The following is a 27,524-nucleotide window of genomic DNA, read 5'->3' on the forward strand; positions in this document are numbered from 1 at the left end:
TGTGGACTAATTGGATTTTATTAATTCCAGTAGAAATTGTTTACAGAAAGTATAAATATACTGCTGACAATGCCATAAGCACATCGCTGTATCTACCTATATAACATCACATTACATGGCAAAGGAAGAAACACAAGAAGTCTTTCCCAAGGTCTGCCCTGCTTAAACTTCAGAGAGACTGTCCCTCTGCAATCCTATCCAGCTAATGAATGTTCTAAGGGAGCAGAACTGATAGAACAGCTGTCAAATCAAGTGAACTCCTTTCTCTGGGAAGGGTCCTCAAAAGACAACTACACATCGAAAGCACAGGCATACATGCAGAGACGTTCAGTGCCAAATGACAGATGGGCACAATGCGCACCTGAACATCCTGGGATAAGGGGAACTTACAAATGATAAGCTCGGCCAGCCTATTAAAGAACCCAATTTTATATCACGTATACCTTGCCAGTTTTCCAGAGCATGGGCAAGGAACTGCTGCTAAGAAGGAGACCACATGTCAAGGCTGAACAAGTATCCTACAGCAGAAAAAGATGGCTGCCTATCTACAACTACAAAAAGCAGTGCTGTGTCATCCTAGAAACAGCGCCATGCTGTCATGGTAATTGTGTTTTTCTATGAGGAATGAATTTTTTAAAAACAGGGTGTGTGAGGTGTGAGCACATATGAGAGTTGGCCCTGGTGGAAGCTACTAGAAGCAGCTGTTCACTAGAATGAGATAACTGAGATTGTGGGAGTCTCTGCTAAACAACCTCTTGAAGGGGGGGAAAAGGGGACACATGGGTTGTGGTAACTGGCTTTGAGGGAGGAGGTGCCAGAGAACTCCATGCTGACATCCACAACTTAGATGTGTGATAACACCAGATGGCAGGGCTAGGTCCACGTACTGCATCCATTCTGTAGGGAGAGCCTCCCCTTAAATGGTGGGTCCCCCTGTTTCTATGGTGTGTGCCAGAAATGCTCCGTTGGCCTGCTTTTTTGGCTCTTTGGTGCTTAACAAAACGAACTCTCTTCAATCTTGAATTTCCACAGATCACACAAATCCGGGTTTGACTGATGCACGGCGGCAATTAGGGCAACCACGGGTCCCGTTGGTTTGAAGACACCTGCAATGAACAAACAAGAGAGCATACCTGAAGTGGAAGTACAAGGAAGGATTGAATTTACACAGCTAGTTCTTATTGAGGGGGAAATATGGAATTCTCCCCCAGGGTATGTAGTGATGGCCACAGGCATGGGCAGCTTTAAAAGGGGATTAAGGGGCACAGAGGGCTGCAATTCACATTCTTGTGTGATGACATCACTTCTGGCACAGTGTGAAAGCACCAGCATAGCACCTGGGAAGCACTGTAGCATTAGCCTCCCTGGAACAATGCTGGCACTTCCACATCATGCTGGCCATTATTACACAGGGACACCGATTCCCTTCCCCACTTTGGCAAGCTTGTTTCCACCTGCCGAACAGGTGAATGTTGGCAGGCAGAAGGAAGCACTGGGAGACTGCCCACCATTGGTGCACACCTGGAAATCCTAGCTGTCAGTGGCTACTAGCCATAATGACTAAAGGGAAGCTCCATGTTGAGATGCAGTCAACCTCTGAATCCCAGGGCCAGAAGTCAACATCAGGGGAAGGTCTCGGCCTCTATATTCCCTGGTGTTGGCTCTTCTTATGTCTAATTCTGCCTGTAATCATGGATTTAACTTTTAAGATGTCTCAGCAATTGAATGCATACAGAAAATTATTCAAAAGGTATGTTTTTAAACATTCAGGATTATTACAATATTCAGGATTATTTATATATATAAATAATCAAAGTATGCAATAAAAGTTTTTTTCAATGTCAATTCCAAAATGGAGAGAACTCAAACAGTGGTAAATGCAATCTGTTGAAACAATGAAATGTTTTAGCACTTGACTATATATTTTATGAAATGTTTTAACAATTAGCTATCTAAATAATTGTTTTATGACTGCTGTTAAACTATGTATGTCAGCCACCCTGAGCCTAGCCTGGTCTGGGGAGCATGAGGTATTAAATCAAATAAAACAATAAAAAAAGGAAAACAAAAGATAAGGCAAATGGCAACCTGAGGACTGAGATTAAAATAGACCCTGAAATAATAGAATTGACACTCCTGCAATTCTATTACACCTGTAAGCAAACAGTAGTTATTTACTTCATAGGAATCTGAACAGGTTATTATGCATCAAACAGTTTGAAGAACTGAAAACTTTCCAAAAGGAAGAGCCAACTGTCTAATTTGGCAAGAGATCTTCCTGCTATGCAATCCAGACTGCAGCACAATATCAAAGGACAAGTTGCTCACAGAGCAAATAACTCTAGATTATACAAGCCAACAATACACCAGGACACAACAAACAGGACAAAACATCTTCAGAGGAAATCAGGTCAGGGGGGAACATGCAGTTTTAAAAAGCTGGACAGGTTTTGCTTATGCTCTGAATTGATTAGATAAATTCTCCCAAGGGAAATATTTAGGAATGTAGATCCATGCCAATGTAATATCCTGTCTCTCCTGCTAGCAGTTCCTGAAGCCACAGAAGGAAAACTGACATGTACAAGAGGGATTTTATTATTATCTCACTGAGCTACAACTGAAGTCTCAAAATAGACATCACAATATATAAAACATCCGACTCTCATTTCAAACTAATGAGTATCTTTGCTTTCATAATTGCTTTTCTATATTGGGACTGTAATGTCTGATTGAGATTTTTATTACAGCTGAAAAGCAAACAGATTGGAGCTGCTTCAAGAGATGGCAGGTATAGTTATGCAATGCACAGCTGTTAGAAATAGACAATTATCTGGGACCTGCAAGGAATTGCAGTGGGGAAAGAATAATTTGGAAATGCCACATCAGGCCCCCAACTCTCAGGAGCTTGGGCAACTGTCCCCACTCTGCCAGTGGCCTTTTTGTTTAACCGATACATGCTGCCCTGAGCATTCCATCTCTTCTGGATTATATTTAGTCCTCATCAGGGCTGTTTTTGAAGGCTTTTCCCTTTTTGGTTAATTCACAGAGGTACTGATGGCTCACTCAGGCTCCCTTACTGCAAATTAATGCTTGCCTCAACCTGGTTGGATGTTTGGACCCAGTTCCCCAGCCAGTGGTAGGATCCAAAAATCCCATGGTGGTGGGATTCAAACAGTGGCGTAGCGCCAATGGGGCTGAACGGGGCATTCCTGGGGCGTGGCCGGGCATTCCGGGGGCAGGGCATTCCTGGGAGGGGCTGTGGCAAGAATGCAGGGCACGCACACCCCAGGTGCAGTTCGCTTTAAGGAGTCTCCAAACAGCTAACAAACACCCCCCCTTTCCTCTCCCCACAACAAATACCTTGTGGGGCAGCAGGTGGGGCAGAGAAAGTGGGGAATCAAACTCACCTCTCCAGATTACAGCCCAGCCCCACAGCAAAAGTTAAGAAGCCAGGTGCTTCATGTCCCCCCCCCCCCCCGCCCCATCCTCCCCATCAAGGCCATTCACAATTGCAAACAAGATTTTAGGGATAGAAGTGCAGTTTGGATTTGCACAGTACCTTTAAGAAGTCTCCAAACAGCTAACAAACGCGCGCTCCCCTTTCCTCTCCCCACAACAGACACCTTGCAGGTGGGGCACAGATTGCCCCCAAAGCCGGCCTATGGACTTCTCCTGTGCTGGCGAGGCCGATCTACCCCTAAGAGGGAGAAGGCTTGAGACTGAGAGCAATGCTTAACGACTTAATGGAGAATAGGGCACTGCACTCTGGGTGAGAGGGAGGCGAGGCGGAGCTCCCCAGTCCTTATCCTGGGAACACAGTGGTATTTCTCCCCCGCCCTCTGGACACTCAGGGCCACCGTAGAGAGTGGGCGGGGCTATGTAAGGCTTCCTTAATTCTTGCAGCAGCTGGCTTCCTCAATTCTGGGCTTGCTGGGGCTTGCAAAATCAGTCTGTGTGGGGGGACATTTTGGCACCCCCCCACGTGACTGCAATGGATGCACCCGGATACATGGGGTACCTCTTGTCCCTAGGCAAATATGCCACTGCCTTTGAGCGGACCCAATTAGTAACCCCCTCTCAGCACACACAAATAATTAGTAACCCACTCTTGGGAACCTGTGAGAACCGGCTGGATCCCACCTCTGTCCCCAGCCCTGCGTTGCATGACTGAACAACCAACTCACTATCTCTCTGCATGAAATATACTGAAACCATTTCCCTAACTGTAAGGGTTCTTACCTTTCAGCAGATTAATGTTGCTGTTTAAATTCATGTGTTGGTGATGGGGGTGAAGAATAGCAGTTTGCATTAAGATAATTTTAGAGGGTAGCCGTATCGGTCTGCGGTAAAATACTTAAAATTCAAGCTCCTGATTCAGCACCTTTGTGATTTTTGGGGTGTGAGCTTTCAAGAGTCAAAGCTCCCTCAATAATCTGACAAAAACCTTGTCTCTAAGGGGATACTCTGCATTTTGCTTGCCAGATTATTCAGCCATTTTAAGACCTCTCCGCCATGCTGAATTAGGAGTTGCTGCAGCTCCCTGCCTTGTTTCAGTTTGCTGTTCTCATTTTCCAAATCTGACACAAGGGATGCTTTTTTTCCAATGAAAAAGAAACAGGCAGCATTTGTTACTCTGTGGTCCATTATACATTATCCACTTACCCCACGGCTGTTTGCTTGGGAGTGGGGTTTTCCTGCAGCTCTCTGCTTTCTCATAGATCACCCTGCTGTGACTCATCCAGAGCAGAGCTGATCTGCTGCCTTTTGGCTGCCTCAGGCTGCCTCTCATTCTCCCAAGCAACTCCCTATTTTTGTGCCTTTTTTAAAATGGAGGAACTACTGCCCAACCGCCACTCCCTTGATTCTGTTGCCTGCCATTTTCTTTTTCTGCGTTCTGTTGAACATTACCTTGTTACTTATTTTGAAAGCAAAATGTGGGTCATTTGTGGAAAGAAGAGAGCTGGGGGAACCGGGGGGGGGGGGGGGGGCTGCTGTTCCAAGAAGAAGCCAGCGTTCAATCAAATCAGCAAAGTTAGATTTGAAAAGACACTGCCTGTCTCAATCCTTGGGAAGGGAGTTCCACAGTTAGATGGCTTTTTCTTGGAAGAGCAGTTACCCACCCCCTTCCCCCAACTCTCCTCTTTCCACAAATGACCCACATTCTGCTCTCAGGCGCTGTTTTTCCAATCCCCAAAAGTCTCCTAGAAAAAGCCCTTTGATTGCTCTGGAACTCAGATGGGGGAAGGTGGGGAAGAGCAAGAAAATCTGAAGTGAGTGTAACACAGTGTCATCTCCTCTGTTTTTTCTTCAAAGCCACAGAAAAAAGTTGAGCTTTGCCTGCTCTTCAGAACTGGGGCTTTCTGGGATCTGTGGTGCCATGCGGGGGCATAGCAAGGTTCTAAAGTTAGAGAGAACGAGCACATTAAAAAAGGCACCATGGCACATATCCAGGGGCAGGGCGGGATATAAATTCAATTAAAAAAATAAGGAGTGGCACTGTTCTCCAAAGAGTTGAGTGGGGATGATCGCATGGCTGAGGGACACCTGTGGCCCATATGGGTGTGTGAGTATGCAACTGAGGCCCTGAATGCAATGGTTTTTCTGAGAGGACCTAATGGGGTGATGACACTCCTACCCCAGATTGTGGGTCTGAGGGTACATTGAGCTGCCTGCCAAATGGTATGAAGTTGAAGAGGAACCTCAGAAGCCAAACTGTCCGAGCTGATGGCTTTCCCGCCTAGAGCAAAGGGTCAGTGACATTGTGCTGAGCACCAGCCTAGCCTCCCTTCGCCCTTCTCACCAGTGGGGTGCCCTGTAGCATTGGGGGCCACCAACGTCTGCTCCAATGGGGCAGAAGGAGGTGCCTCTAAAAAGCCAGCCAGGCACTCAGCCTCCCTAAAAGCACCAGCAAGGCAGAGAAGGTCCTTCCTGCACTCAGTTGCAGGTTCCAAGTGGAGCTTACTGTGGGGCAGCTGGATTTCAGGCTCAGGCAGGTCCTACTCTGGCACTGTTGCTGCTGGTGTGATGGTGACACCGTCTCCCACACCCAGCCCTTTGGTCGCTCAATGCTTGCCCAGCACTGCAGCAAGAGGCCAAGCAGACAAGGCTCTCTGAGAGGAAGCCGGGGGGTGGGGGCAGCCTGTGGATGCATGAGTGGGCATGGGGAGGGGGCAGGGAGAGAGTGTGTGAAGAAGCAGCAGCAGCAGCAGCAGCAGCAGCAGCAGCAGCAGCAGCAGCAGCAGCAGCAGCAGCAGCAGCAGCAGCAGCAGCAGCCCTTTCCCTCCTAACAGGTTGCTCCTCTTGAACACACCCGCCCAGGCCCCCTTCAGTGTTCAATTGTGCTTTGGTGGGAAAGGCTTGTGTAAAGCCCCAGATGGTAACACAAGAAAGAATTGTTAGGCAGCCCCACTTTTGAAGGGCAAAAGCTCCAGACGCACCCTTCTGGCTGTAGTGGGGGAAAGTGCACATGGCAAGTGTAGCCACTGATCCCATGCCAGCTCCCCAGAGCCCCTCCCAAAATAAACTCTATGAAATCCATTATGGGTTCCTGGGTGCTTCTTTTTGAAAAGGTGCCACTTTTCAAAAATGACCTCTAGGGGAGCAGTTGCTTCCCTTGCGCCCCCATTAGCTACGACACTGGTGTGGGAGCAGGGAAAACCTGTGCACAACTGGAAATGTGCTCCAAAGGATATGTCTGCTCATGGTGGGGCAGACCACATGTACATAACAGGCTGATGTGTTTTTATAAGCTCACATTACTGAACCACTAACCTGCCCACAGAACTGTTTTCATTTCATAAATATTTGCTCTGTTTACTACATGCTAAAGTTAGCCATATCAGTTAAGGGTTGCCAAGATCACTTATCCATGAGCTCATCTGATATTTTCTTTCCAGTGCTGGCATCCAAACCCTCTTTGTATATGATCACACATCTATGCTACTGTCTTAGTTTTAATCCAGGCTTCTACAAAACATGGAGATGCGTCACCCACACGTGTCTCATTAGCTCTATTTGCAAGTTATAGTGGATGAGTGTACAATCTGTGTCCAGCAACACTTGATTTTTCTTTCAACATGCAGTGAGTGATTCTCACGTTACAGTCAACATATGTACAGCTGAACATGTGACTGAAACCTCACATTTACCCAGGTACTATTTCCTAGTTCCATCTGTAAAGATAACACATCTTGGGTTTTTTTAATAAGCAGATATACTCGCATAGAGGCAGGATGTACATGCATTCACTATAACATGTGAATAGGGCCTTTGTCTCAGTTCCCATCACTCCCTATCACGCACGTGAGATCATGTAACTTTGAATCTCAGACTGTGTCCACTCCAAATGTATTTGTAAGGAATTTTAGGCTTCAGAGCACGTATGATTATAAGTTTATGATCATTCTCAAGTATAAGCAAGCAGATATAACAGATTGCTTACCTGTAACTGATGTCCTTCAAGTGGCCATCTGTGTGGCCACACTCTGCATGTGCTCAAGGTACCATCAGTGTGATGCACAGAGCCCATGAAGAAGAATACCCATACAAGTAACTGAGAACCCATCATATAGACTGATACACAAAGGTACTGTAAGCCAGACAAGAATTTATGATCATGAAATATTCTTTGTAAGGGGCTAAGAAGTGGATTTGAAATCAATTTGAGGTAAGTAATCATAATTGCTATGTGGAAAATCTTAGAACTGCAGGTAGAAAACTTTCTGGAATGATTTGCAGGAGAAAAGAAACAAAGATTTTTAAATTACTAATATTGCTTCAGAACCTCCTCTGTGCCCTAGTCGGTTTCAATACTTTCTGTCTCCATTATCTTCCCAAAGGGGATATACTTTCTTCCTTTCCTTTTCAGACCTTTGCTTTACCTTGTTCCCTTAATGTATCAGTCTGTGTGTACAGTACCTTTGTGTATCAGTCTATATGATGGGATCTCAATCCCATCTGGTCCTTACTTCAAATGGAAGACATGGGAACAGGGCAATGCCTGGAGCTGATGGTTCTTGTCTCCAATGGATTCTCCACACATGCCGCAGTAAAGCTCCATTTCCTCAACGCATTCATGAAACTTCACCACATGGTTACGAAGCTCCCGCTGCTGTCCCTTTGTGCGATAGATCCCTTCACAGAGACAGTGAATCTTCAGCAGGCCAAGCTATGCAGAGAGGAAAGTCAAAGGAAGATTCAATAGAAAAGAAACTAACAGAAGACTATTCAGGTTCTCTCTAGATCCACAACAGTCTAGGATCCCAAAACCAAATTCCCACTTGTTCTAAAACTTGTTGGGCAACACTGAGCCACTAATGCCATTCAGCCTAACCTAGCTTTGAGGGTTGTTGTGAGGATAAAATGGAGGAGTGGGAAGCCATGCACCACTGTTGTGAGCTCACTGGAAGAGTAGTGCGTTTAAAAAATGACTAAATAAATAGATATTTCTCTGAAATTATCAAGATATAACAAATATATAACAAATTATGTACAAAGATAGGAATTTGAAAAATACAGTGCATTCCTAAAGCCCTGAAGTGGTGTCTTAAAAATAAGTTCAATGAGAAGGATACTAGTGATACCTATGATGGATTGTATGAATTTCTATTTCTTTTCCATGCTGAGTGAATCCTTTTGATGAGGATGAGAGTGAATTTCATAAAATGGGATTTACTATGCAACACTTCAGTCATGCAGGTCATCATAAATTGGAAGCGACTTGGTGGCACTTCACACACATACACAAGCGCACACACACACATTCATTCTCTTTACACACACACAAACAGATTTTTTTTAACAGAAAGCAACATTTTAGAGCACAATATACAAGAAAGGGAATCAGCCAAATCCCCCCGGGATGGAGAAAAAGCTAGCACAAGATTAGGGCAGAATTTTGTACAATTCTCCTTCTTGGGTCAGTTTCTTGCACCACCTGGAATACTGTTTACAAGTGTCACCCACTCCTTCAGCGGCAGCTGTTTGGGGGAAAGAGGAAGCAGCAAAGATTACTTTTGCAAACTTACTCCATTTGTAAAAGCTTTGGAGTAATTCAGCAACCCTGTGCTGACCAATGCCTCCCTGCTTCTACGCTATCCAAATGTGCTGCAGATCTATTACTGACTTAATAAGTTGCTGAATTTGTGCTTAGTAACTATTCCATGTGGGATTTCTCCTTGGATACTTGTTGGCCTCCTTTTTTCAAATTGTTTTGCTCTACCCCTCCTTCTTTCAGGTATTTCAGAATGATGCAGCAATCTGGAAGAATTTGTTCCATAGCTGCTGACTAATACCTGAATGATAAATTCAGGTACAACTTACACCATATGCTTTGGAATTTTTACATTCTGTAAGACCCGTGGAGAATTAGGATAGCAGTAATAAGGACTAAGTATGCTCCAGAAGGACAGCACATTGAAAGCAACTGAGCATTAGTTAAAAGAAGAAGTGGAAGACAGGAGACACACACCCCCCTTCAGGCCCCTCAGAACATCCCAAATGGTAGATTTTGGGAGGAATATGATTTTCAGATTGTTGCCTCCCCCTCCCCAACACCACTCTGCTTCCCTGTGAACTCTCATCTTACAGTCAGCACAAGGAGAATATACATGAGAGAAAGTACCTTGTTTCCCAGTCCTTCAGCCAGCTCATGGGCTTTTTCAATGCTTTCCAGTGCCTGGGGAAAATGAAGCACACCTCATATAATACCACTGCATATTACTGTGATAAAAAGACATACAAATCACTTCATGTCATTGCCGAGTGCTTTCATCTTCCATGCCAATTACACATCGGAACAAGAGGCTTCAGCTTTTGCCTGCAATGTGTATTAAAAATACTCAGCCTCCATTAGTTGTTTATTAGGATTGCTTCACATGATGCAGCTATCACGTGAAGGCTGATTGAAAAATGTGCCTGTTTGGTGGCTGCTCTGAATGTAATGCCATTTCACTAATACCAGCTCAATGTGTGGATCAGCCCCCGAGTTTGTGGACTGTAGACTGTGGCTCAGTAGTGGAGTACCTCCTTTGCATGCAGAAAGTTATGTGTTCAATCTATAGCATCACTACTTAAAGGCTGTTAGGTAGACGATGTCAATGCCAACTGTCTGCTTCTTGCGTGGGGATCTTACACTCATATTATCAAGAGTCTGGTGAGGTTTTCGCCAGAACTTTCTTTCTATGTTCCTGACATGTGTTCAATAAAAACCTTGAACCAATCAAGTGATTAACTGTCAGAATGGGGAATTTGACACTAACAAGCAGGCCCCGCCTGAAAACAAAACAGTCAGAGACAGATGGCAGTTTGAGGGAGGGAGGAAGCAGTCTTTGGAGTGAGGATCCCACATCCCACCCAGAAGAGAGGGCAGGATCAGGCCAGAACTGGCCAGATCATGATAGTAAAATCAATTGTTTATAGTTTTTTTCCCAGGAGGAAGAGGGATACTGTGAACATTCTACAATTTATTCTCTTTTTAATGTCCTACATGTATCTTCATGCGTAGAAAACCAGCCTCTGTTCAAGGGATTGCCTCAAGCAAATCTTTGGAAAGGGAGCACATAAATATTCTAAATTTAAAAAAATCTCAGGATTTTACAAAAGCAAATTTATTAACTATGTGTTCATGTAACTAAGCTGGGCATGAGTCACAGTCCCTCTTTACGTGTATACTGCAGTACACTGTAGCGTAATGCAGAAAGCCTAGAGTGTGTTCCTATACTGGAAAGAAATCTATATATTTTGCTATGACTAGCATAAAGTGTATTGATTAGAAAAAGAAAAGAAAAAGACACAACCATGTTTTATGTTGAATACATGAACCTGCCTCATACTAGTCTTGTTCACATGTGACAGTGAATGTATATAAACCCTGTATGTGTATGTATACACACACACTCACAAACATGCCTGTTTGAGAGAATCAGCCAATGTGTATTCATTTTACAATGCACCTGGGGACCAGTATCGGGATAAATGTAGGGTTTCAATCACATGTTCAGCTGTACATGTGTAGAATGTAATGTGAGAATTTCTCAACATATGTATGAAGAACAAGCAAATGTACATTGTGTGTGGTTTGTAGATGCATTCAATGTAAATTCTGAATGGGGCTCTAGAGTCAGAGCATTACTTTGTAAAGGTCAGTATTGTCTACTGTGACTGACAGAGGGTCTCCAGGCTGAGGTCTTTCACATCACCTACTACCTGATCCTTTGAACTGGAGACTGAAACTGAGAGCTTCTTCAGGCAAACCAGATACTCTACAATTGAGCCATTCTCAGGCAAATCAACGGATTACCTAAGGAAAGCACCTTCCTACCAATTATCTTTTCATGGCATAGATGTCTCAGGGCACTTTTTATTTTACATATTCTGGGGAATGAAAATCGGACCATAGGATCAGGCTGATAGAGGGAGGTTTTACTGTTGTTAAAAGGCTGCTATGGCAAAATTATTTTGGCTACGGAGACAGAATTCAAGTTGGAGAGCAGGATAGCCTACTGAATGTCTTTGAACACTGACTCACTAACCTTGTCTGGTTCTTTCTGAATCACCCAACACTTGGCCACCCCTAGCAGCACCTGAATCTGTCCCAGACGATTTCCAATCTCTGTCATGATACTCATTGAGGAATCATAGCGGGGGAAAGCTGTCTGTAATATTTAAAAAAAAAGTTGTCAGTTGATTTCCAAGTCTTATAATCATGTCTTCAGAGCACTTCAGGAATTTTAATCCCCTTTCATAATGTTGGTGCTTGAGTGTTCATACCTGTACATCCATACGGCTGCGATGGATATCAGCAAAGCAGAGCAGACACTGTGCCTGCAAAGGACGATCTCCATGCTGAAGAGCAATCTTCATCGTCTCCTAGCAAGGAAGACCTGCAGTCAGAATTAGAACCTTTCCCATCACACCCTAGACCCTGGCTGCTCCTGCTGGTTGTAGCAGAAAGAAAGCTCAACGTTCCTTGTTCTCAACTTCTGTTTGAACAAAGCACCCTAATTCCCCTGAATGCTCATATGGGCTGTTCTATCTAACAACCAACAGACTTACAGTGATAAGCATCAGCTGGAACGTATTTACGTGGGCTACAGGTACCCTTCTCTCTTGCTTTTATGCAGAGGCATAACCTCTGTCCATTTCCACCACCGCTTGTACCTCACAGCATTCCATAGCATCTGCCAAGTGTCCCAGCTTCCGATAGGCTACAGCCATGTAGTACTGGCTCATTGCACGATACTTGAGACTCCAGCCCTTTCCATAATCATTCACCAATTCAGCTGCCTTGCATGGAAAGAACAGGGCTTTCTCATAGTCCTTGAAAAGACAGGAGATAAAAGCAGAGAATGGGATAATGCAACAAAAATGCTTGTGTGGCTGCAAAAAGCTTGTCAAGGGAGTTGTGAGCATATAGCTATGACTGCAAGCAAATTGAATACTGGGTTCTGCCAGCAGAATCCCCCAATTGGCCCAGATTGTACACTGCTTGCATAGTGGACACAACTGTTGAGAATAAATGGGATTGTCTCAAAATTGAGTGCACAATCCTCACATTTAAATGACTGTGCATTTGCTTAAGTTTCCCCCAAAGTAGCAAAAAATTTCAAGTCTCAGGGAAAATGTGAAAGGTTGTTGAAGTTTACACTTAATGAGAGTGTTAAGAACCCTGAGTATGAATCTGTTGGGTTTTCTTAATGCAGGATATGTCTTCCTCAAAAATTCTGAGCAAACTATTTTTCTTCAAAGCAGGAAAGCAAGAGTCCTAGTACTTTGGGATTCATTCACAGAATTAATTGTGCTGCTAAGATTAACCAATACTTGTTTTGATAACCTTGCATCATTTAGAGGAAGGCATAGAACTATGAGCTTTCTACAGCTTATTTATTATTGACAATGATTATGATGGTGTCTTACAGTTATTCTGCCTTGTTTTCACTTTGTGAGCTGCCTTATATAGGTCTCTGGATGTACAAGTTCCTAGTTGAGGCCCTGAAAGGGCTGGCTACCAGAAAGCCATGAAAGGAGTCCTGGGCACAGTTGAGTTTTCCCGATAACGAAGTCAATGTCAATTAGGAACAGATTAAAAGATGTACTTTGTTGAAAGAATGATTAACTACAGAATTTACAGCCATAGTCATGACCACCAGTTAACTTGGCTCTAAAAAGTGATTAAACAAATTAATGGAACATTGATTGATCAATGGTTATTGACTACAGTCATGTATTGGAACCTCCCCATTCAGAAACACCAACCCATTCAGACAGCTGTGCGGGGCATGGGAGGGAATAGCAGATGCTTTGAACTCCACAGGCATTTGCGTGAGAAGTTGAACCGCAAGTCTTATTCAATATGCTTGCCTTAAGTTCTTATGGTAAGTACAGCATTCACTTGCTAAGAAACCTCTACCCATGTCTGACACATCTAATCACAGAAAACACCACCACGCAGCCAAGCCATTAAGTTGTAATTACAGTTATGTGATGAAAATAGCTGAGTAAATCAATTCCTGAAAATAAACATCCGATTTGGTTTCCGATGTGAGAGCAATGACTCATAACAAATATTTATCATGATTGTTCAATGTCCCTCTGAAAGGGACAACAAAACTATCCCCCACATTTAGCATCTGAAGTAGAACAGACATTAAGATAACATCCCTTCCACCCTGTATGCATCAAATTTTAGTTGCAGTTTTCACTGCAGGACACTAATGCATCTATCTCCAATGGGAGATAATGTCCATGCAGAAAAATGATACTTTATGGAGCTTCTCCCAGTTTTAACCAGAGAACTCTACCTTCAATGGTGCTATTTCACCATTTCCAGCTTCTGTAGTATGGACATATGGTATCCAACATCCACTGGCCCATACCAAGATTTTATAGGGATTTGGGAAGTTTATGCAGTTTGCATGATTGGCTTTGTAGACTCATTGTGAAGGTGTCCAGTCACTCAAGCTGAAAAGGTACAGTGCCAACACAGCAATACACTATTTGTATGGGACCTAAGACATTCGCTACAAACAATTAAAAGCACACAAACAAAACATTTCCCCCCCCCCCCACCCTACAGGGTTTCTACCTTATGAACTGCATCCTTTCTCCATCAGAGCATTGCCCACCTTGAGGTGTGTGTAGAAATTTCCTAAGCTGCAACAGACGCGACACTCAAGCATCTTGTCGTCATTGTTGTGTGCATAACGCAAGGCTTTTTCAAAACACTCCAGCGCCTTTTGGAAGATACTGAGGCCAAGGTAGGCATTTCCCATGCTGAGGCTGACCTGGCCATTCAGCTGCAGGCTCACTGTGGTGCCTTGCATGTTCAAGCAGGTCTTACAATAGGAGATGGTTTTTTGGAATTCACAGAGCTTCTCATTGCTCCGTGCCAGATTCAGGTAGCTCTCTGTAAGGTAGTCAGGATCTTCCAGCTCCCGGGCTGTGTCAATCTGTACAACTGCAAACTTTCAGAAGAGCACAGAACATCTATGAGACATTATCTCTGTTGCTAGAAAACACACTATGATGCATTCAAAGTCAAGCAAACCATATGCACCTGATATATTACAAGCCTTGGAGTAAGGATACAGAGGTTTTGAGCCTTAGGCTCCACTGGTAAAGAAAGCACAGACAACATTGTTATAGGCTGGACATAGAGAAGCTTTCTAATTCAAAAGTGGCTGGAAAAAACTTCCAAAATGGCTACAGTAAAATCACAAAAGATTGGGAAGTAACACCATATTGCATTCCCCCTCCTGAAAGACATACTATGCATATACTATGAGCCCTTCAGGGAAGGGCAGTCTATAAATTTAATAAAATGAAAATGAATATAGTATACACATTCAAACAGTTTGTGATTTATAGTCAGTTTCTCTTCTACTCAAGAGCTCCTCTCAGGGTATTGACTGGAAAGGACCTTTAGGAAAGATCCCCGAATGCCTGCTGTTAATCTTTCAGTGGCGACCATACTGCTCTCTGGTCTTCCAACAGCGTGACTGCAGATTTCCTATCAATCCAGCTACCGCTGCTGCCCTTTACATTCCCAAATGTATCTCCTCCGAGAATTCAACCACCATGACAGCAATTCATGCTTAATCATTTAGAGCAGGGGTAGGGAACCTGCGGCTCTCCAGATGTTCAGGAACTACAATTCCCATCAGCCGCTACCAGCATGGCCAATTGGACATGCTGACAGAGGCTTATGGGAATTGTAGTTCCTGAACATCTGGAGAGCCGCAGGTTCCCTACCCCTGATTTAGAGAGTAAGTTGTTTTGGATTTTCCCCTCTAAATGAAATGGCCTTTAATTAATTAAATAGCTGTCTTTCTTGTCAAACTACTATTAGAGGCTACAATTTGTAGATTTCAACCACCAAAGGGTTCTGGGTGCCTGCTTGGAGACGAAAAATGTCACTGGATTTGTTATGGTAGTGTTTGTTTGCTTTTAAAAAATATTTAATTGAGGGAATAAGTGATGATGGAAGTGGGAGGCTACAAGTGGCTGAAAAAACAGAAGAAGAGGAGGAGGAAAAGGAGTTTGAATTTATACCCCACTTTCTCTCCTATATGGAGACTCAAGGTGGCTTACAAGCTCCTCTCCCTTCCTCTCCTGGTGAGGTAGGTGGGGCTGAGAGAATTCTGAAGAACTGTGACTAGCCCAAGGTCACCCACCAGGATTGTAGGAGTGTGGGAACACATCAGGATTGTAGGAGTGTGGGAACACAGATTAGCCTCTGCCACTCAGGTGGAGGAGTGGGGAATCAAACCCTTTTTCTTCAGATTAGAATCCACCTGCTCTTAACCGCTACACCATGCTGGAGAAGGCTCTTCTAATGAGAAGTAGGGGAGTAGAAATGGATGGATGTTTTGGCAAGGGACACCACAGAGTAAAATCCCAAATAAAATATACAGAAAGCAAAACAAACCGCCCCCCGTGTAATGGCTTCTCTATTTTACCTCCTTACTGTGGGCTGCCTCATTTGCAAACAGGAAATTTTATCTCATAAAAAGTTGTCCCTGTGACTCATTCCCTTCTGCACATCATTAAGAAAGAGATTCTCTACAACTTGGAGGCTGGTCCCTGGAATCTCACTCTCCTTGTTCCTCATCCTGATCTTTTAGCCTGTGGGTCCTTTCTTCAAGCAGATGCAATACTGCTGTGTCCAAGCCAGTCAGAATTAAAATCCGTGCCAGATTTAAGGACACAGATGAGAGGGTGTTCTGAAAGTCAGAATTTGCCTAGCAAAGCAATTTCCGTTTATAAACTGTTTATTTCATAAGATTCTCCAAACTTAGTACAGACCTCTTTATTTAGACTCTGAAGTATTTAAGACAAGACACATCTCATTTTAGCATCTTGAAAAACATATATTATAGCTGAAGTAATTTTCCCTATATATTAATTCTTTTGCAGACTATCATCTTTCTTTTCTCAAGAGTTAATATAAGCTCATTTCAAGCCTGATGACTCATTCCATTTTTCTAAATTCTGAGCATGCAGCTTCAGCAACTGCCTTTAACACATGCGGCTGAATTAAGTGTTACAATTTTTGGGAGGGTTCTTTTCTACTTTAAATATGGCTATTTTTCCAGTCTCCACAGATCTGAAGCTCCTCTTGTTTCATTCAAGGACTTTAGTTCTTTCCCAGTCTGACTAGTACAGACTTTCTGCCTTATGGAATTGTATAGTCCATCTCTTGTTTTTTGAGACAGAGTATTTATTGAGGACATTTTTATTGGACTATATAAACAAGAAATCATTGTATATTATATAATACTATATTATATAATACTGCATTGGCATGTATGTTTAAGTGGTGAAAAATTGACATAGGCTGTAATGGTTAAGAGCAGGTGTACTCTAATCTGGGGAACTGGGTTTGATTGTTTGCTCTGCCTCTTGAGCTGTGGAGGCTTATCTGGTAAACTAGATTAGCTTGTGCACTCCAACACATGCCAGCTGGGTGACCTTGGGCTAGTCACAGTTCTTCTGAGCTCTCTCAGCCCCACCCACCTCACAGAGTGTTTGTTGTGAGGGGGGAAGGGAAAGGAGTTTGTAAGCCCCTTTGAGTCTCCTTACAGAAGGGAAAGGGGGGATATAAATCCAACTCCTCCTCCTCCTCTTCTTCTTCTAGCCATATGTTTTGTATAGGGTTGCTTTAAAATATGAGAGTCACACATCTCTAAAGTATCTTCACTGTTGAATCATTAAATATTATATAATATTAAAATTGTTGGAGGGTTCTGTATTGATCTGATCATTGTGAACATGTTAGCCTGGTTACATTTGGATTTTTTGTAGTTGAGATACTTTGTAACCCCACATTTTTGCTGCTATAGCATAGGTTTTCTGCCATATGAAATCATACAGCTTATCCCTTGTCTTATGAGACAGAATATTTATTTAGGATATTTTTATCTGATCTTTTTTTTAAAAGTGCCTGACGAACCTTCCTTGATATCTGCAACAGAGGGTTCCATTATTTACTCGAGTGGCCTTTTCATTGCTTGACAGCTCTTATTAGCACATATATTTGTTTCTGGACCCAATTAAGGTGCTGGTATTGACCTTTAAAAGCTTGTAAGGTTTGAGGCCAGCATACTGTAAGGACCATCTTCTCTCATATGAACCTATCAGTCCGTTCTGATCATATTTGGAAATCGTCAGTCTGGTGCCCTTGCTATCTGAGACTAGATGAATGGCAACCAAGATGAGCCTTCTTGGTTGTAGCATCACATTTTGGAACATCTTCCCCAGGGAGATTCACCTGTTTCCCTCTACTGTTGTTTTCTGCCAGCGGTTGAAGACTTTTTTGTTTGGTTTGATATTCCTGCAATAACTGTTATTGCTTTCCTTCCTGTTCTTGGTGTTATAGGCGTTTATATATTTTATTGAAGTACCCTCTCTATATTCTTTATTTTATATGTTTCAGTGTTGACACATTTTAATTGATGTTTGTTGGCCTTTTTCCGTGCCCCTGTTTAGTCACCCAACCTCCCCTTCAGTCATTTTCTCCTTCCCCTCCTCCTTCATTTTTGAAAGAAACTTTTATAATTATTTTCTCTATTGCACTAGTGATATAACTTAAGGGCACAGACACAAGCCATATCAATTGTATCATTGTCAATTTCATCCCAAAGGAGTGATGCCACATAAAGGCAAACATACAATGTGTCAGCAGTTAGGTCAAGTGAAATTGACAAGGGAAGTTGCTTCTGAGAGGATACTGACAAGAAAACATTGTTACTGTAGCAGTCCCTTTTCAGCTTCCTCCTGCAAAAGCAACTTACCTTGTCAATTTCACACACTCCTAACAGCTGACACACAGTATCTTTGCCTTAACCTTACACTCTTGCAAGGTGAAATTGACAAAGATGATACAATCAATCTGTATTGTGCCTGTCCCCTTACATTACATCACTAATGTGATAGAGAAAAAAATTAAAATTCTTTTAGAAAATGGAGGACAAGGAAGAGGAGCAAGTGACTGAAGGGAGGGCTGATCATGGATGACATCCCACCACCATTAGGAATAATTCAGCAGTGGTGTGTAGAATAAATACAACTGATGAGACAAGGGGAAAAAACAATGGGGGGAATGGAGGAGTGCAGAATGATTTCACAGAAGATGTTTCCAAAACACAAGTTTTGACCACAAGGAAATCTGGGGTAAGCTGTGCATGCGAAAAAGGCCTTAAAGAAATAAAAATAAATATTAATTTTTAAGACAAAAATGATCAACTTCTGTTCCTGGGTTTAAAAGTCAGACAGCTTTTTTATTAAGTCGGCTTCACACAGGAAGTCACACCATTTGAAAACCTACTCATAATTATGACTTACCATGAACAAACCACACATTGCCTCAATTTACAGGGCCTGAATTCAAAGGTAGCTTCACAAATGAAGCTGGTTTTAGAACTGAACACTCTTTTCTCATGACTACCACTTCAGACTGCATATGGAGAAACTGCATGCTTGAATATTTCCTTTTAAACACAAAGGCCCTGCATATAGAAAATCAGTAGGTCAAGGAGAAGACTGGGCTAGAATAACCTTTGGCTGCTCACCTGTAAGAGGTCCTTCCTCTAAGCGACGAAAGGACATCTTGTAGGTGATTCCCACCATCCTGTCGGGGGAGGCAGGAAATATTTTCTTTCCTCTTCCAGTTGGTGAGATCATCCCCTGGCTCCTCAGTTCAGGTTTCTCAAAGAGCATCTAACATACACTTACAGAACTAGTAGAAAGCATTAGAATGAGAAAAGGTATGCACATGCCAAGGGCAAAATTTGTGCAAAGGTTTACAGGAAGAAGACACATAAACACATATACAAGAACATAATAATGAGAAACAGGTTGCCTACATCATTATCTTTTGCTTACTAGGACAATGGAATGGGAGGGCCAAGATGTCATTACTCAGAGGAAGAGGACCTCTCATGGGTGAGTAGCCAAAGGTCATTTTCCCTCTGAGCTTTGAGAACATCTTGTGGGACCTCACTGAGCAGTGTCCCTCCTTTACTTGGATGGGCCATCATCTTGGAAGGATTCCATATGCTATAGAGCCATGCATCCAAATGCAGTATCTGATGAGCTGGACAGATTAATTTTGCAATGTCTAATGAAGGTTGAGTTCGTAGACCAACAGACCGCCCTGCAGGCCTCATCCACTTGAAGTGTTCTTTGCAAAGGCTGCATCTGCTACGGTTCCCCTGACAGAGTGGGCTGTGATGCCTGGAGGTTCCATGTTTTGCGCGTAATATACTTCAGTGATGCAGGACTTGAGGCATCTGCTAATCAGAGTGCTAGAGACTGCCCTGTCTAGGTTCAGTGGTGAAAAGGTGATAAAAATGGACATTGTCTTTCGGAAGGGCTCAGCACGAATAATATATGCTTTAAGAGCTTGTCTCACGTCTAAGCAGTTCCAGAGTACTTCGCTAGGGTGCTTTGCTTAGGAGCAAATGTGGGAAGATATATTTCTTGAGATCGATGGAATCTGGAGTTGGCCTTGGGATGGAAAGCTGGATCTGGTCGTAGGACGACCTTCTCCTTATGGAAGCTACATAGGTTTGGATTAGTGGACAGTGCTGAGAGCTCTGACATGTGTTGGGTTGATGTTATTGCCACTAGAAAGACTGTTTTCATCCTCAGGAACTTGAGGGGGATCTGGCTGATAAGCATAAATGGTGGTTTCATGAGACCGTTGAGAACCTTGTTTAATTTCCAGTTGGGAAATGGTGCAGTTGAGGTTTATCTTAAAACTTCGGCCCCCTGGAGGAATGTAGATATGAATTGATACTTTGTGGTCTTCCAGATGCAGGAACATTGTGGCCTGTCATCTAAAGGTAGAGGAGCAGAGGCCTAATTCAAACTCTCCTGCAGGAAACTTAGAATTGATGAGACTTGTGGAATCAGGGGGTCTACCTTTTTACTTCTGGCCCACCTGACAAAGGCTTTCCATGTCATGTTGTATATAAGGTTTGTGGACTGTTGTCTGGAGGATAGAATAGTCTGGACCACCTTTTCTGACAGTCCAGCAGTTAGAAGTGTGTCCCTTTCAGATCTTCTCTAGGGACTTGCCAAAGCGTTTGTCCCCATGGAAGGGAAAGGCTGCGGCAACTGTCTTGGTCTGATAGTCCACAGACCAAACATGTAGCCAAAGCAGGCAGCGGGTAGCTGTAGTAGAGGAGAAGTAAGAATGTCAAGGATGGCATCCACTGAAAAAGCTCTGGCTTTAAGGAGGTGAGAAGCCCCCTCCTGGAGAAGACAGCTGACCTCTGGCAACAGCTGGCATCTTGCGAGTCCAAACAATTGAAGCCCTGGACATGACCAAGGTGGTGGCAGAGGCTCTGATCACCATGGCAATGGCCTCATGTGTTCTTCTGGACATTGAATTGGCATGCCTGACCAGGGTGCCTTTGATGTGACCCTCACAATCTTCAGCTAGCAGACCTGCAGTCTGCAAGTTGGCCGCTGGGGTGTCAACCAGGGATACCTGTAGGATGACCTCTACATAACGAGGTTTTTGACAAAGTTGGGGAATTATCCAATAGTTATAGGCTTCTCCCATTCCGTCTTTAGTTAGGCCTCAAAGAGTGGGGAATGAGAAAAACCTGATTTGGTGTACCCTGAGAATTCCTCACCCCCCTTGTGGTTAGACCTAATATCAGGTTTGGGCTGTTCTTCACACTCACCCCCTCCCCGAGGGTCCTTCAAACATAAGGTAGTCATGCATTTTGATAATAGGAACTGATCATTGTCATCTCTGAAGAAGCTTGATCTCCTCAGGGTCCTTTTCACTCTCCTCCCTGGGTTCAGGAAGGCGGGCCCATTGAGTTCAAGTTTAGTCTCAGGTGAGTCTGGGAGCCCTCTATGGGGGCTAACGTATGGCCACTTTTTTGATGTCTTTGTTAACAAGGGTTCTCTTTTGTCCACTTGACCAGCACGTTTGGGGCTAATCCCCCAATGTGGAGAGGAGGAAGAGGCACAGCTGGAGTACGGGACTCCAATTCTGGAATCCCGTCTGATAAGGGATTTAACTTCCTCCCTTAAACTCTCTCTTACAAATGAGTAAAAATCAGGAGGAAAGGGGAGCAGGTTGTAACTACATTACCCACCTGGGTTTTGTCGGTGTCTACTTGAGAGGAGGTATAAGTGCCTCTGCAATTGACCTCCCAGTCATGGTGCCCAGACAGCTGCTGGAGTCCTCGGTGCCTCAGGAACAGCAGTCTTCTTGTGGGGCAGCCATTTTGTTTTTAATATTGGTTTTGGCATACCACAGTTGTGGCCACCACAGTTGTGACCGTGGCTAAGGCTGCCTGAGAAGATGGGCCCATCGGGTCTTTGCCTGCCTCACAGGCAGTAGAAGTCTCCTTGACATCCCCAGACATGAAGTCTGACTCACTCTTTCTCCTCTGCGTGCTGATTGGAGAGATAAGGTTACCAAGGAGCAGGAACTACAAAGTGTCGGTAGCCCTCCTCTTCTCCATCAATGGGAAACAGCTAGACCTCCAAACAATAGCAAGAGAGAAGGAGCGGGAAGGCTGAGGGACTTAAGAATGTGCAAAAGGGTAGAGATAGAATATTACAAAAGGCAAAGAACAATAGTGCAGGCAACCTAGCTAACTGCTTCTCCCAGAGGAAGAAAAAGAACTGAGGAGCCATGGGGCAATCCCAACAACAGGAAGTGGAAAGAAAATATTTCCTGTCTCTCTGATAGGATGGTGGGAATCACCCATAAGATGTCCTCGAAGCTCAGAGGGAAAACTGTTGTGCTATTCTTTTCCATGGAGTTTCCTATGACATGACACGGTCCACTGGTCCTTTTACATTTCCTGGCAAAGCTGCTTTCTCAAAACCAACTTCCCCTTGTCAAACTTAATTGTGCTTTACTTTCTCACAAATTGCAATTAGCATTTCAGCAGCTTTGAATCCTCTTATGGCTTATAATTAAGGCAATCTAGTGCTAAACTTAAAAAAACCCTGCTGAGCTGTTTTCTATGATGAATTAATAACTGCCAATATGAAGTAGGCCTATTTTGGGACGTGCAATTTTCCTTCCCATTTTCCATTTTAAGAATTAATTTTCACTTGTATCATTATTACATAGGAACCCCCCCTCCCCCCAATTTCATTTTGTTATATTACCTCTGAAATGAGTGCAAATGTCTTCTGGACCTGTTCCTCTCCCCTTAACAACACTTATAAGTCTGCTACGGCAGCACCAGGCTCTTGCTGGCCAACAAACAGGTGCACAGAAAGAAAAACTTCTTTTCCCTCCAGGCCTCAAATGTGGTTTCTGATGTAGCAGTACCACACCTACTGCACCATGGGTAATACAATCCACAGGATGCTCAATAATTGAAAGCACATACCCTGCAGACTATATTGCAGCAGGTGTGGCACATCAGATACACAGGAGGCACTGCTTGTTGGCTATCTGCCCGTTTGCCTGGCCTGAGGCTACCACAGTGGAAGCCTCAGTTGCCCAACAAGGGCTATTAGAGAGTTGGGGAAGGAGGGAAAAGGAAGAAGGTTAGGTTTCATTAATGCAACCAGCGAACAAAATTGTTCATTCTTCATTATTTCCCTGAAAAGTCCCAAATAAATAAATTGTTCTTTTCAGTTCATTTTTTTGTTTAGGAATGAATACACTTCCTGAGCTCTATGCACTACTGCTTTGTGTCAGCACAGAATTTAGCACTCAAAGCTTCTTAGGAATCCTGAAATTGAGATCATGCATATTCTTCCTTCAGGAATTTTCATAGTTTTGCCCCAGCTAAACTGACTGCTTTGTGTTGAAGTTCTTGAAAACTCAGCTGAATATATCCAGCCATTTTCAGAACTTCCATGCAGCTGGAGTGCTGTCTGGTTTCCGGGCTGTATGGCCGTGTTCTAGCAGCATTCTCTCCTGACGTTTCGCCTGCATCTGTGGCTGGCATCTTCAGAGGATCTGATGAAGATGCCAGCCACAGATGCAGGTGAAATGTCAGGAGAGAATGCTGCTAGGCCATACAGCCCGGAAACCACACAGCACTCCAGTGATTCCGGCTGTGAAACCCTTCGACAATACATCCATACAACTTTTTATGTCAAATCAAATCTGAATCTTCTGACCTTTAGGGGTCTAAGGGCACCCTTTTAACATTTCCATTCAATCCACAGCATACTTTTTGCACCCTGCATAGCTCACATGTTTTTTCCTATACCAGGAAGTTCTTATCTTTTCCACCCAGTTCACATAAAATAGGCATCAATCCTCTCAAATGAACTGAAATATGTGCAAGATCTTTAGCTGGTTAAACTGTGCTAAATAAACAATTTTAATTTGCAATCAGGAATGCTCCTAGCTGCTGTGTGTGGGTCCGAGGGATTAAGCTCCCCCTCTTCCAAGTACAGCTTGGCCTTCATTCTCACCTGATTTAGGTGGGAGTTCTACAGATGAAGGACATCATTCATGTGCTTGCCAGAGGCAAATGTGTTTTTGCGTATGTCTATGACAGGGGTCTGCAACCTGCGGCTCTCCAGATGTTCATGAACTACAATTCCCATCAGCCCCTGTCAGCATGGCCAGTTGGCCATGTTGGCAGGGGCTGATGGGAATTGTAGTTCATGAACATCTGGAGAGTTGCAGGTTGTAGACCCTGGGTCTATGAAAAATAGTTCTTCTAAACCTCTCTACTTTGCATTGATTAGACCTCACCTGGGGATATTCAATTCAAGAAGGATATTGACAAGCTGGAATGGGTCCAGAGGAGGGCAACAAAAATGGTAAAAAGTCTGGAGTCCATGTCCTATAAAGAACTGGGGATGTTTAGTCTGGAGAAGTGAAGGTTAAGGCGGGACATGATAGCTATGTTTAAATATTTGAAGGGATGCCATGTCAAAGAGGGAGAAAGCTTGTTTTCTGCTGCCTCAGAGACTAGGACACAGAGTAATGGATCCAAGGTGAAGGAAAAGAGATTCCACCTAAACATTAGGAAGAACTTCCTGGCCATCAGGGCTGTTTGACAGTGGAATTCACTGCCTCGGAAAGTGGTGGAGTCTCCTTCTTTGGAGGTTTTTAAACAAAGGCTGGATCAGCATATGTCGGGAGTGCTTTGATTGGGAGTTCCTGCATTGCAAGGGGTTGGACTTGATGGCCCTTGGGGTCTCTTCCAGCTCTATGATTCTATGAAACACCTTGATGTTTTATTGTTTGTTTCTCATCAGTCTGTTTGAATTTGTATACATGCCTATTTAGAGAGTGAACTCTTCAAACTAGGGTTAACATCTAGCTCACACATATCAATTCAGGCTCCAGTTTGAAAATAGCTTGGTATTTGGTGTCTGAACTCCAAGTAAAAATACACACACTTGCAACTGCTACTACTGAACTCTAAGAAGAAACACATTTTTCAGATATTTTACTGAGTGGACTCCACTAGTGGAAATGGATCTTTCCCACCTGTCAATAGGCAGACCCAGAGGCACGTTAGGTTCCAAGATATTAGCATCACTTACATTCAGTACTGCATTAATGAAAGTTGATTTCATACAGGTAACTAAGAGACTGGTGGAGAGCATGGAAGACCCTTGTTCAAATCTGACGTCACTGGATGGTCTAGCACCATGGTGGCAAACCTATGGCACTCCAGATGTTCATGGACTGCAATTCCCATCAGCCCCTGCCAGCATGGCCAATTGGGAATTGTAGTTCATGAACATCTGAAGTGCCATAGGTTCACCACCACTGGCCTAGCACAAGGCATTCTCTCTCAGCTTAAGGCTACTCCATCCACATATTAGCAAAATGGAGATACGTAATAGTCTATGGATTGTTGTAAGGACTGATGAAATAACAGATGTTAAACAACTTGCATAATTAGTTCTATGATAATACTAAGCAACCTAATGATGACCCACCATTGGGGTGTTTATTCCATCACTAACTGATGGTTGGCAATAAAGCATAAAAGTTGGTAAATAATAACCATACTAGAAACAGGCAATTGCTACATCACACTGCTCAGCCAAGGACAGCTGCACAAGCTAATGTCTCCCAACCTGTTTCAATAATGCACAGCAAAATTGAACAACCTGCATGGGAATAGGCTATGGCTAAGACCACACTTTCCCTGACAATCAATACTGCAAATGGGCAACATAAGAATGTCTAGGGATGATTTCTGAAGCATGAATCAATTTACAAACAAATTATTGGCTATATTTCATATCTGTATTTCTAAACAGCAGCTAGGGAAGGGAAGGCAGTATGGCATAGCCTGAACTCATCTGATCTCAAGAGCTAAGCAGAGTCATTATTTGGAAGGGAGATCTCAAAGGAAGATTCTGCAGAGGAAGGCAAAGGCAAACCACCTCTCTGCTTTTCACTTGCCTTGAAAGCCCTTTGATGGGTCGCCAGATGTCAGCTGTGATTTGACAGCATTTTATACACACAAATAGCAGCTCAGTATATGCAAAGCTCCACTTTTTCACCCTCACTCCCATCCTCTCTATAGCCAAAATAAGCACATTCAGTCTGAGATTACATTACCTTTAGCATATCTCTGTACCGGCCCATCTCAGAGTGAGCAGTGATGAGACATCCCAGAACTCGGAACCTGCCTGAAGCATCCGTGGTCTTTTCCAAAACTCTCAGCCAGACTTGCAGCGCCTTTTCTGTCTGGTTAGACTGGTACAGTTGGAGTCCTTTTTCTATTTGTTGCTTTGTCTGATCCTGACCCATTTCTCTAATGATCAAGACCTTCATATACCAACCTACCGGGACAGCAGACACGGGTGTGTCCGTCCAAAATACACAATAAAATCTGCGTTAAAACAGGAAAATTGATTGCATGGTTAGGAAGTTGAGCGATGGGAGTCTCCAAAACTCCAGATAGTAGGAATGTTATTTGGAGATGGCAAATAGGAACCACCAAGATCTTAGGTCAGCCATCCTAATCTACCAGGGTCACCATCTTGTCTGCTGCTGCCCCATCAGAGCTTTCAACAGCCTAAATCCATGAACAAAGGAGCGGAAGAGGAGTGGAAGGGCAGTTAAGAAAGAAAGAAAAAAATCCTAAGTGGCTGGAGTGAAATTCAATCGGAATGGCCACTCCCGTGTCCCTCCCCTCCACTGGTGACAGCTGTGCCCGCCAATCTTGATCACATGACTCTGCTGGAATGTTAGTCTTAGTAACTTCCAAGGTCAGAAAGTAAATCAGAGCCAGCCGTTGTCCTTTTGTGTATACTGCTTTTATAAATACACCAGATAGAGCATCGTCTATTGCTGTGACCATTATAAAATCTTTCTTATTTCCGTGGAACACTGAATACACCAACAGCACCCATGATGCACGAATGGATTCCAGTAAAACAAATGGAATTTAAGCAAAACAGGACCGAACTCTGCACATCTCTAGGATATCGAGTGCACATCTTAGAAGCCAGCTTAGTCTGGCTGAAAGATTTAACACTTAGAATAATTTTACACATGATTCAAAGGTGAGCTTGCTAAGTAGGCATGGAACAGGGAACTGCAGCCAATCAGTTCCCTGAGAAATTAACTTCTATGATATATAATTACATTACACCAGTGTGTCGTACTTTGATATATATTTTATGCTGATTTGTGGGGATCTTAAAACGTAATGTGTGAAGTGACCCTAAAACATCTATAGCATCAGCTGCTAAATGTGCCATTCGCCAAAGTAGGTTCTATATCGCAAAAGGACACGCAACAGTAGATGTGTCAGCCTTAAAGGAGCCTCAAGTCACTGATTTTGGCTGTTGTAAAGTGATATGATACTCCTCTGAAATTTGTTGTGCAAATTTATGCACAGAGATAAAACTTGTACTGTAGTTTAGACACTTGTCATTATATTTTGATATACCCAGGTCCACCTTCACAGACATGTTTTAAAAAGCAAAAACAGTACGGTCATGTTTTTTTGGCCAAATACACACGGGAGACCCCAATTTGTGTACCAACTACTCAAAGCATGCTTCAAGGAAAGATTCACTTGGAAGATAAATTTCACTTACAT

The 27,524-nt window shown here is 43.4% G+C and overlaps 1 protein-coding gene across 2 annotated transcripts; it reads right to left on the reverse strand.

Annotated features, from left to right (window-relative positions):
• Positions 1-2: 2 nt before the first annotated feature.
• On the reverse strand, positions 3-26,519 carry RAPSN (receptor associated protein of the synapse). Of its 2 annotated transcripts, none has more exons than XM_048483210.1 (8): positions 26,033-26,519; positions 14,124-14,462; positions 12,160-12,318; positions 11,770-11,868; positions 11,532-11,654; positions 9,623-9,676; positions 7,968-8,167; positions 3-1,106 (listed from the first exon to the last, which is right to left on the reverse strand). In XM_048483210.1, exons 1-8 carry the CDS (start codon positions 26,246-26,248, stop codon positions 1,034-1,036), a joined length of 1,263 nt encoding a protein of 420 aa, XP_048339167.1. In that variant the 5' UTR covers positions 26,249-26,519; the 3' UTR covers positions 3-1,033. The 2 variants fall into 2 exon arrangements, with proteins under 2 accessions (XP_048339167.1, XP_048339168.1); XM_048483211.1 differs by having other exon boundaries at positions 7,918-8,167.
• Between the last annotated feature and the right edge of the window lie 1,005 nt (positions 26,520-27,524).

Source organism: Sphaerodactylus townsendi, linkage group LG02 (genome assembly GCF_021028975.2).
Source record: "Sphaerodactylus townsendi isolate TG3544 linkage group LG02, MPM_Stown_v2.3, whole genome shotgun sequence".
NCBI classification, from domain to species: domain Eukaryota; kingdom Metazoa; phylum Chordata; class Lepidosauria; order Squamata; family Sphaerodactylidae; genus Sphaerodactylus; species Sphaerodactylus townsendi.

What these genes read in the sequence shown, in the direction of transcription:
- RAPSN (XM_048483210.1), bottom strand. Translation starts at nt 26,248, where the DNA reads ATGAAGGTCTTGATCATTAGAGAAATGGGTCAGGATCAGACAAAGCAA. An exon ending in CTGAAGGACTGGGAAACAAG is followed by an intron (nt 8,168 to 9,622) that starts GTACTTTCTCTC and finishes CTCTCTGCATAG; the next exon opens with CTTGGCCTGCTGAAGATTCA. An exon ending in TCCCATGTCTTCCATTTGAA is followed by an intron (nt 1,107 to 7,967) that starts GTAAGGACCAGA and finishes TGTTCATTGCAG; the next exon opens with GTGTCTTCAAACCAACGGGA.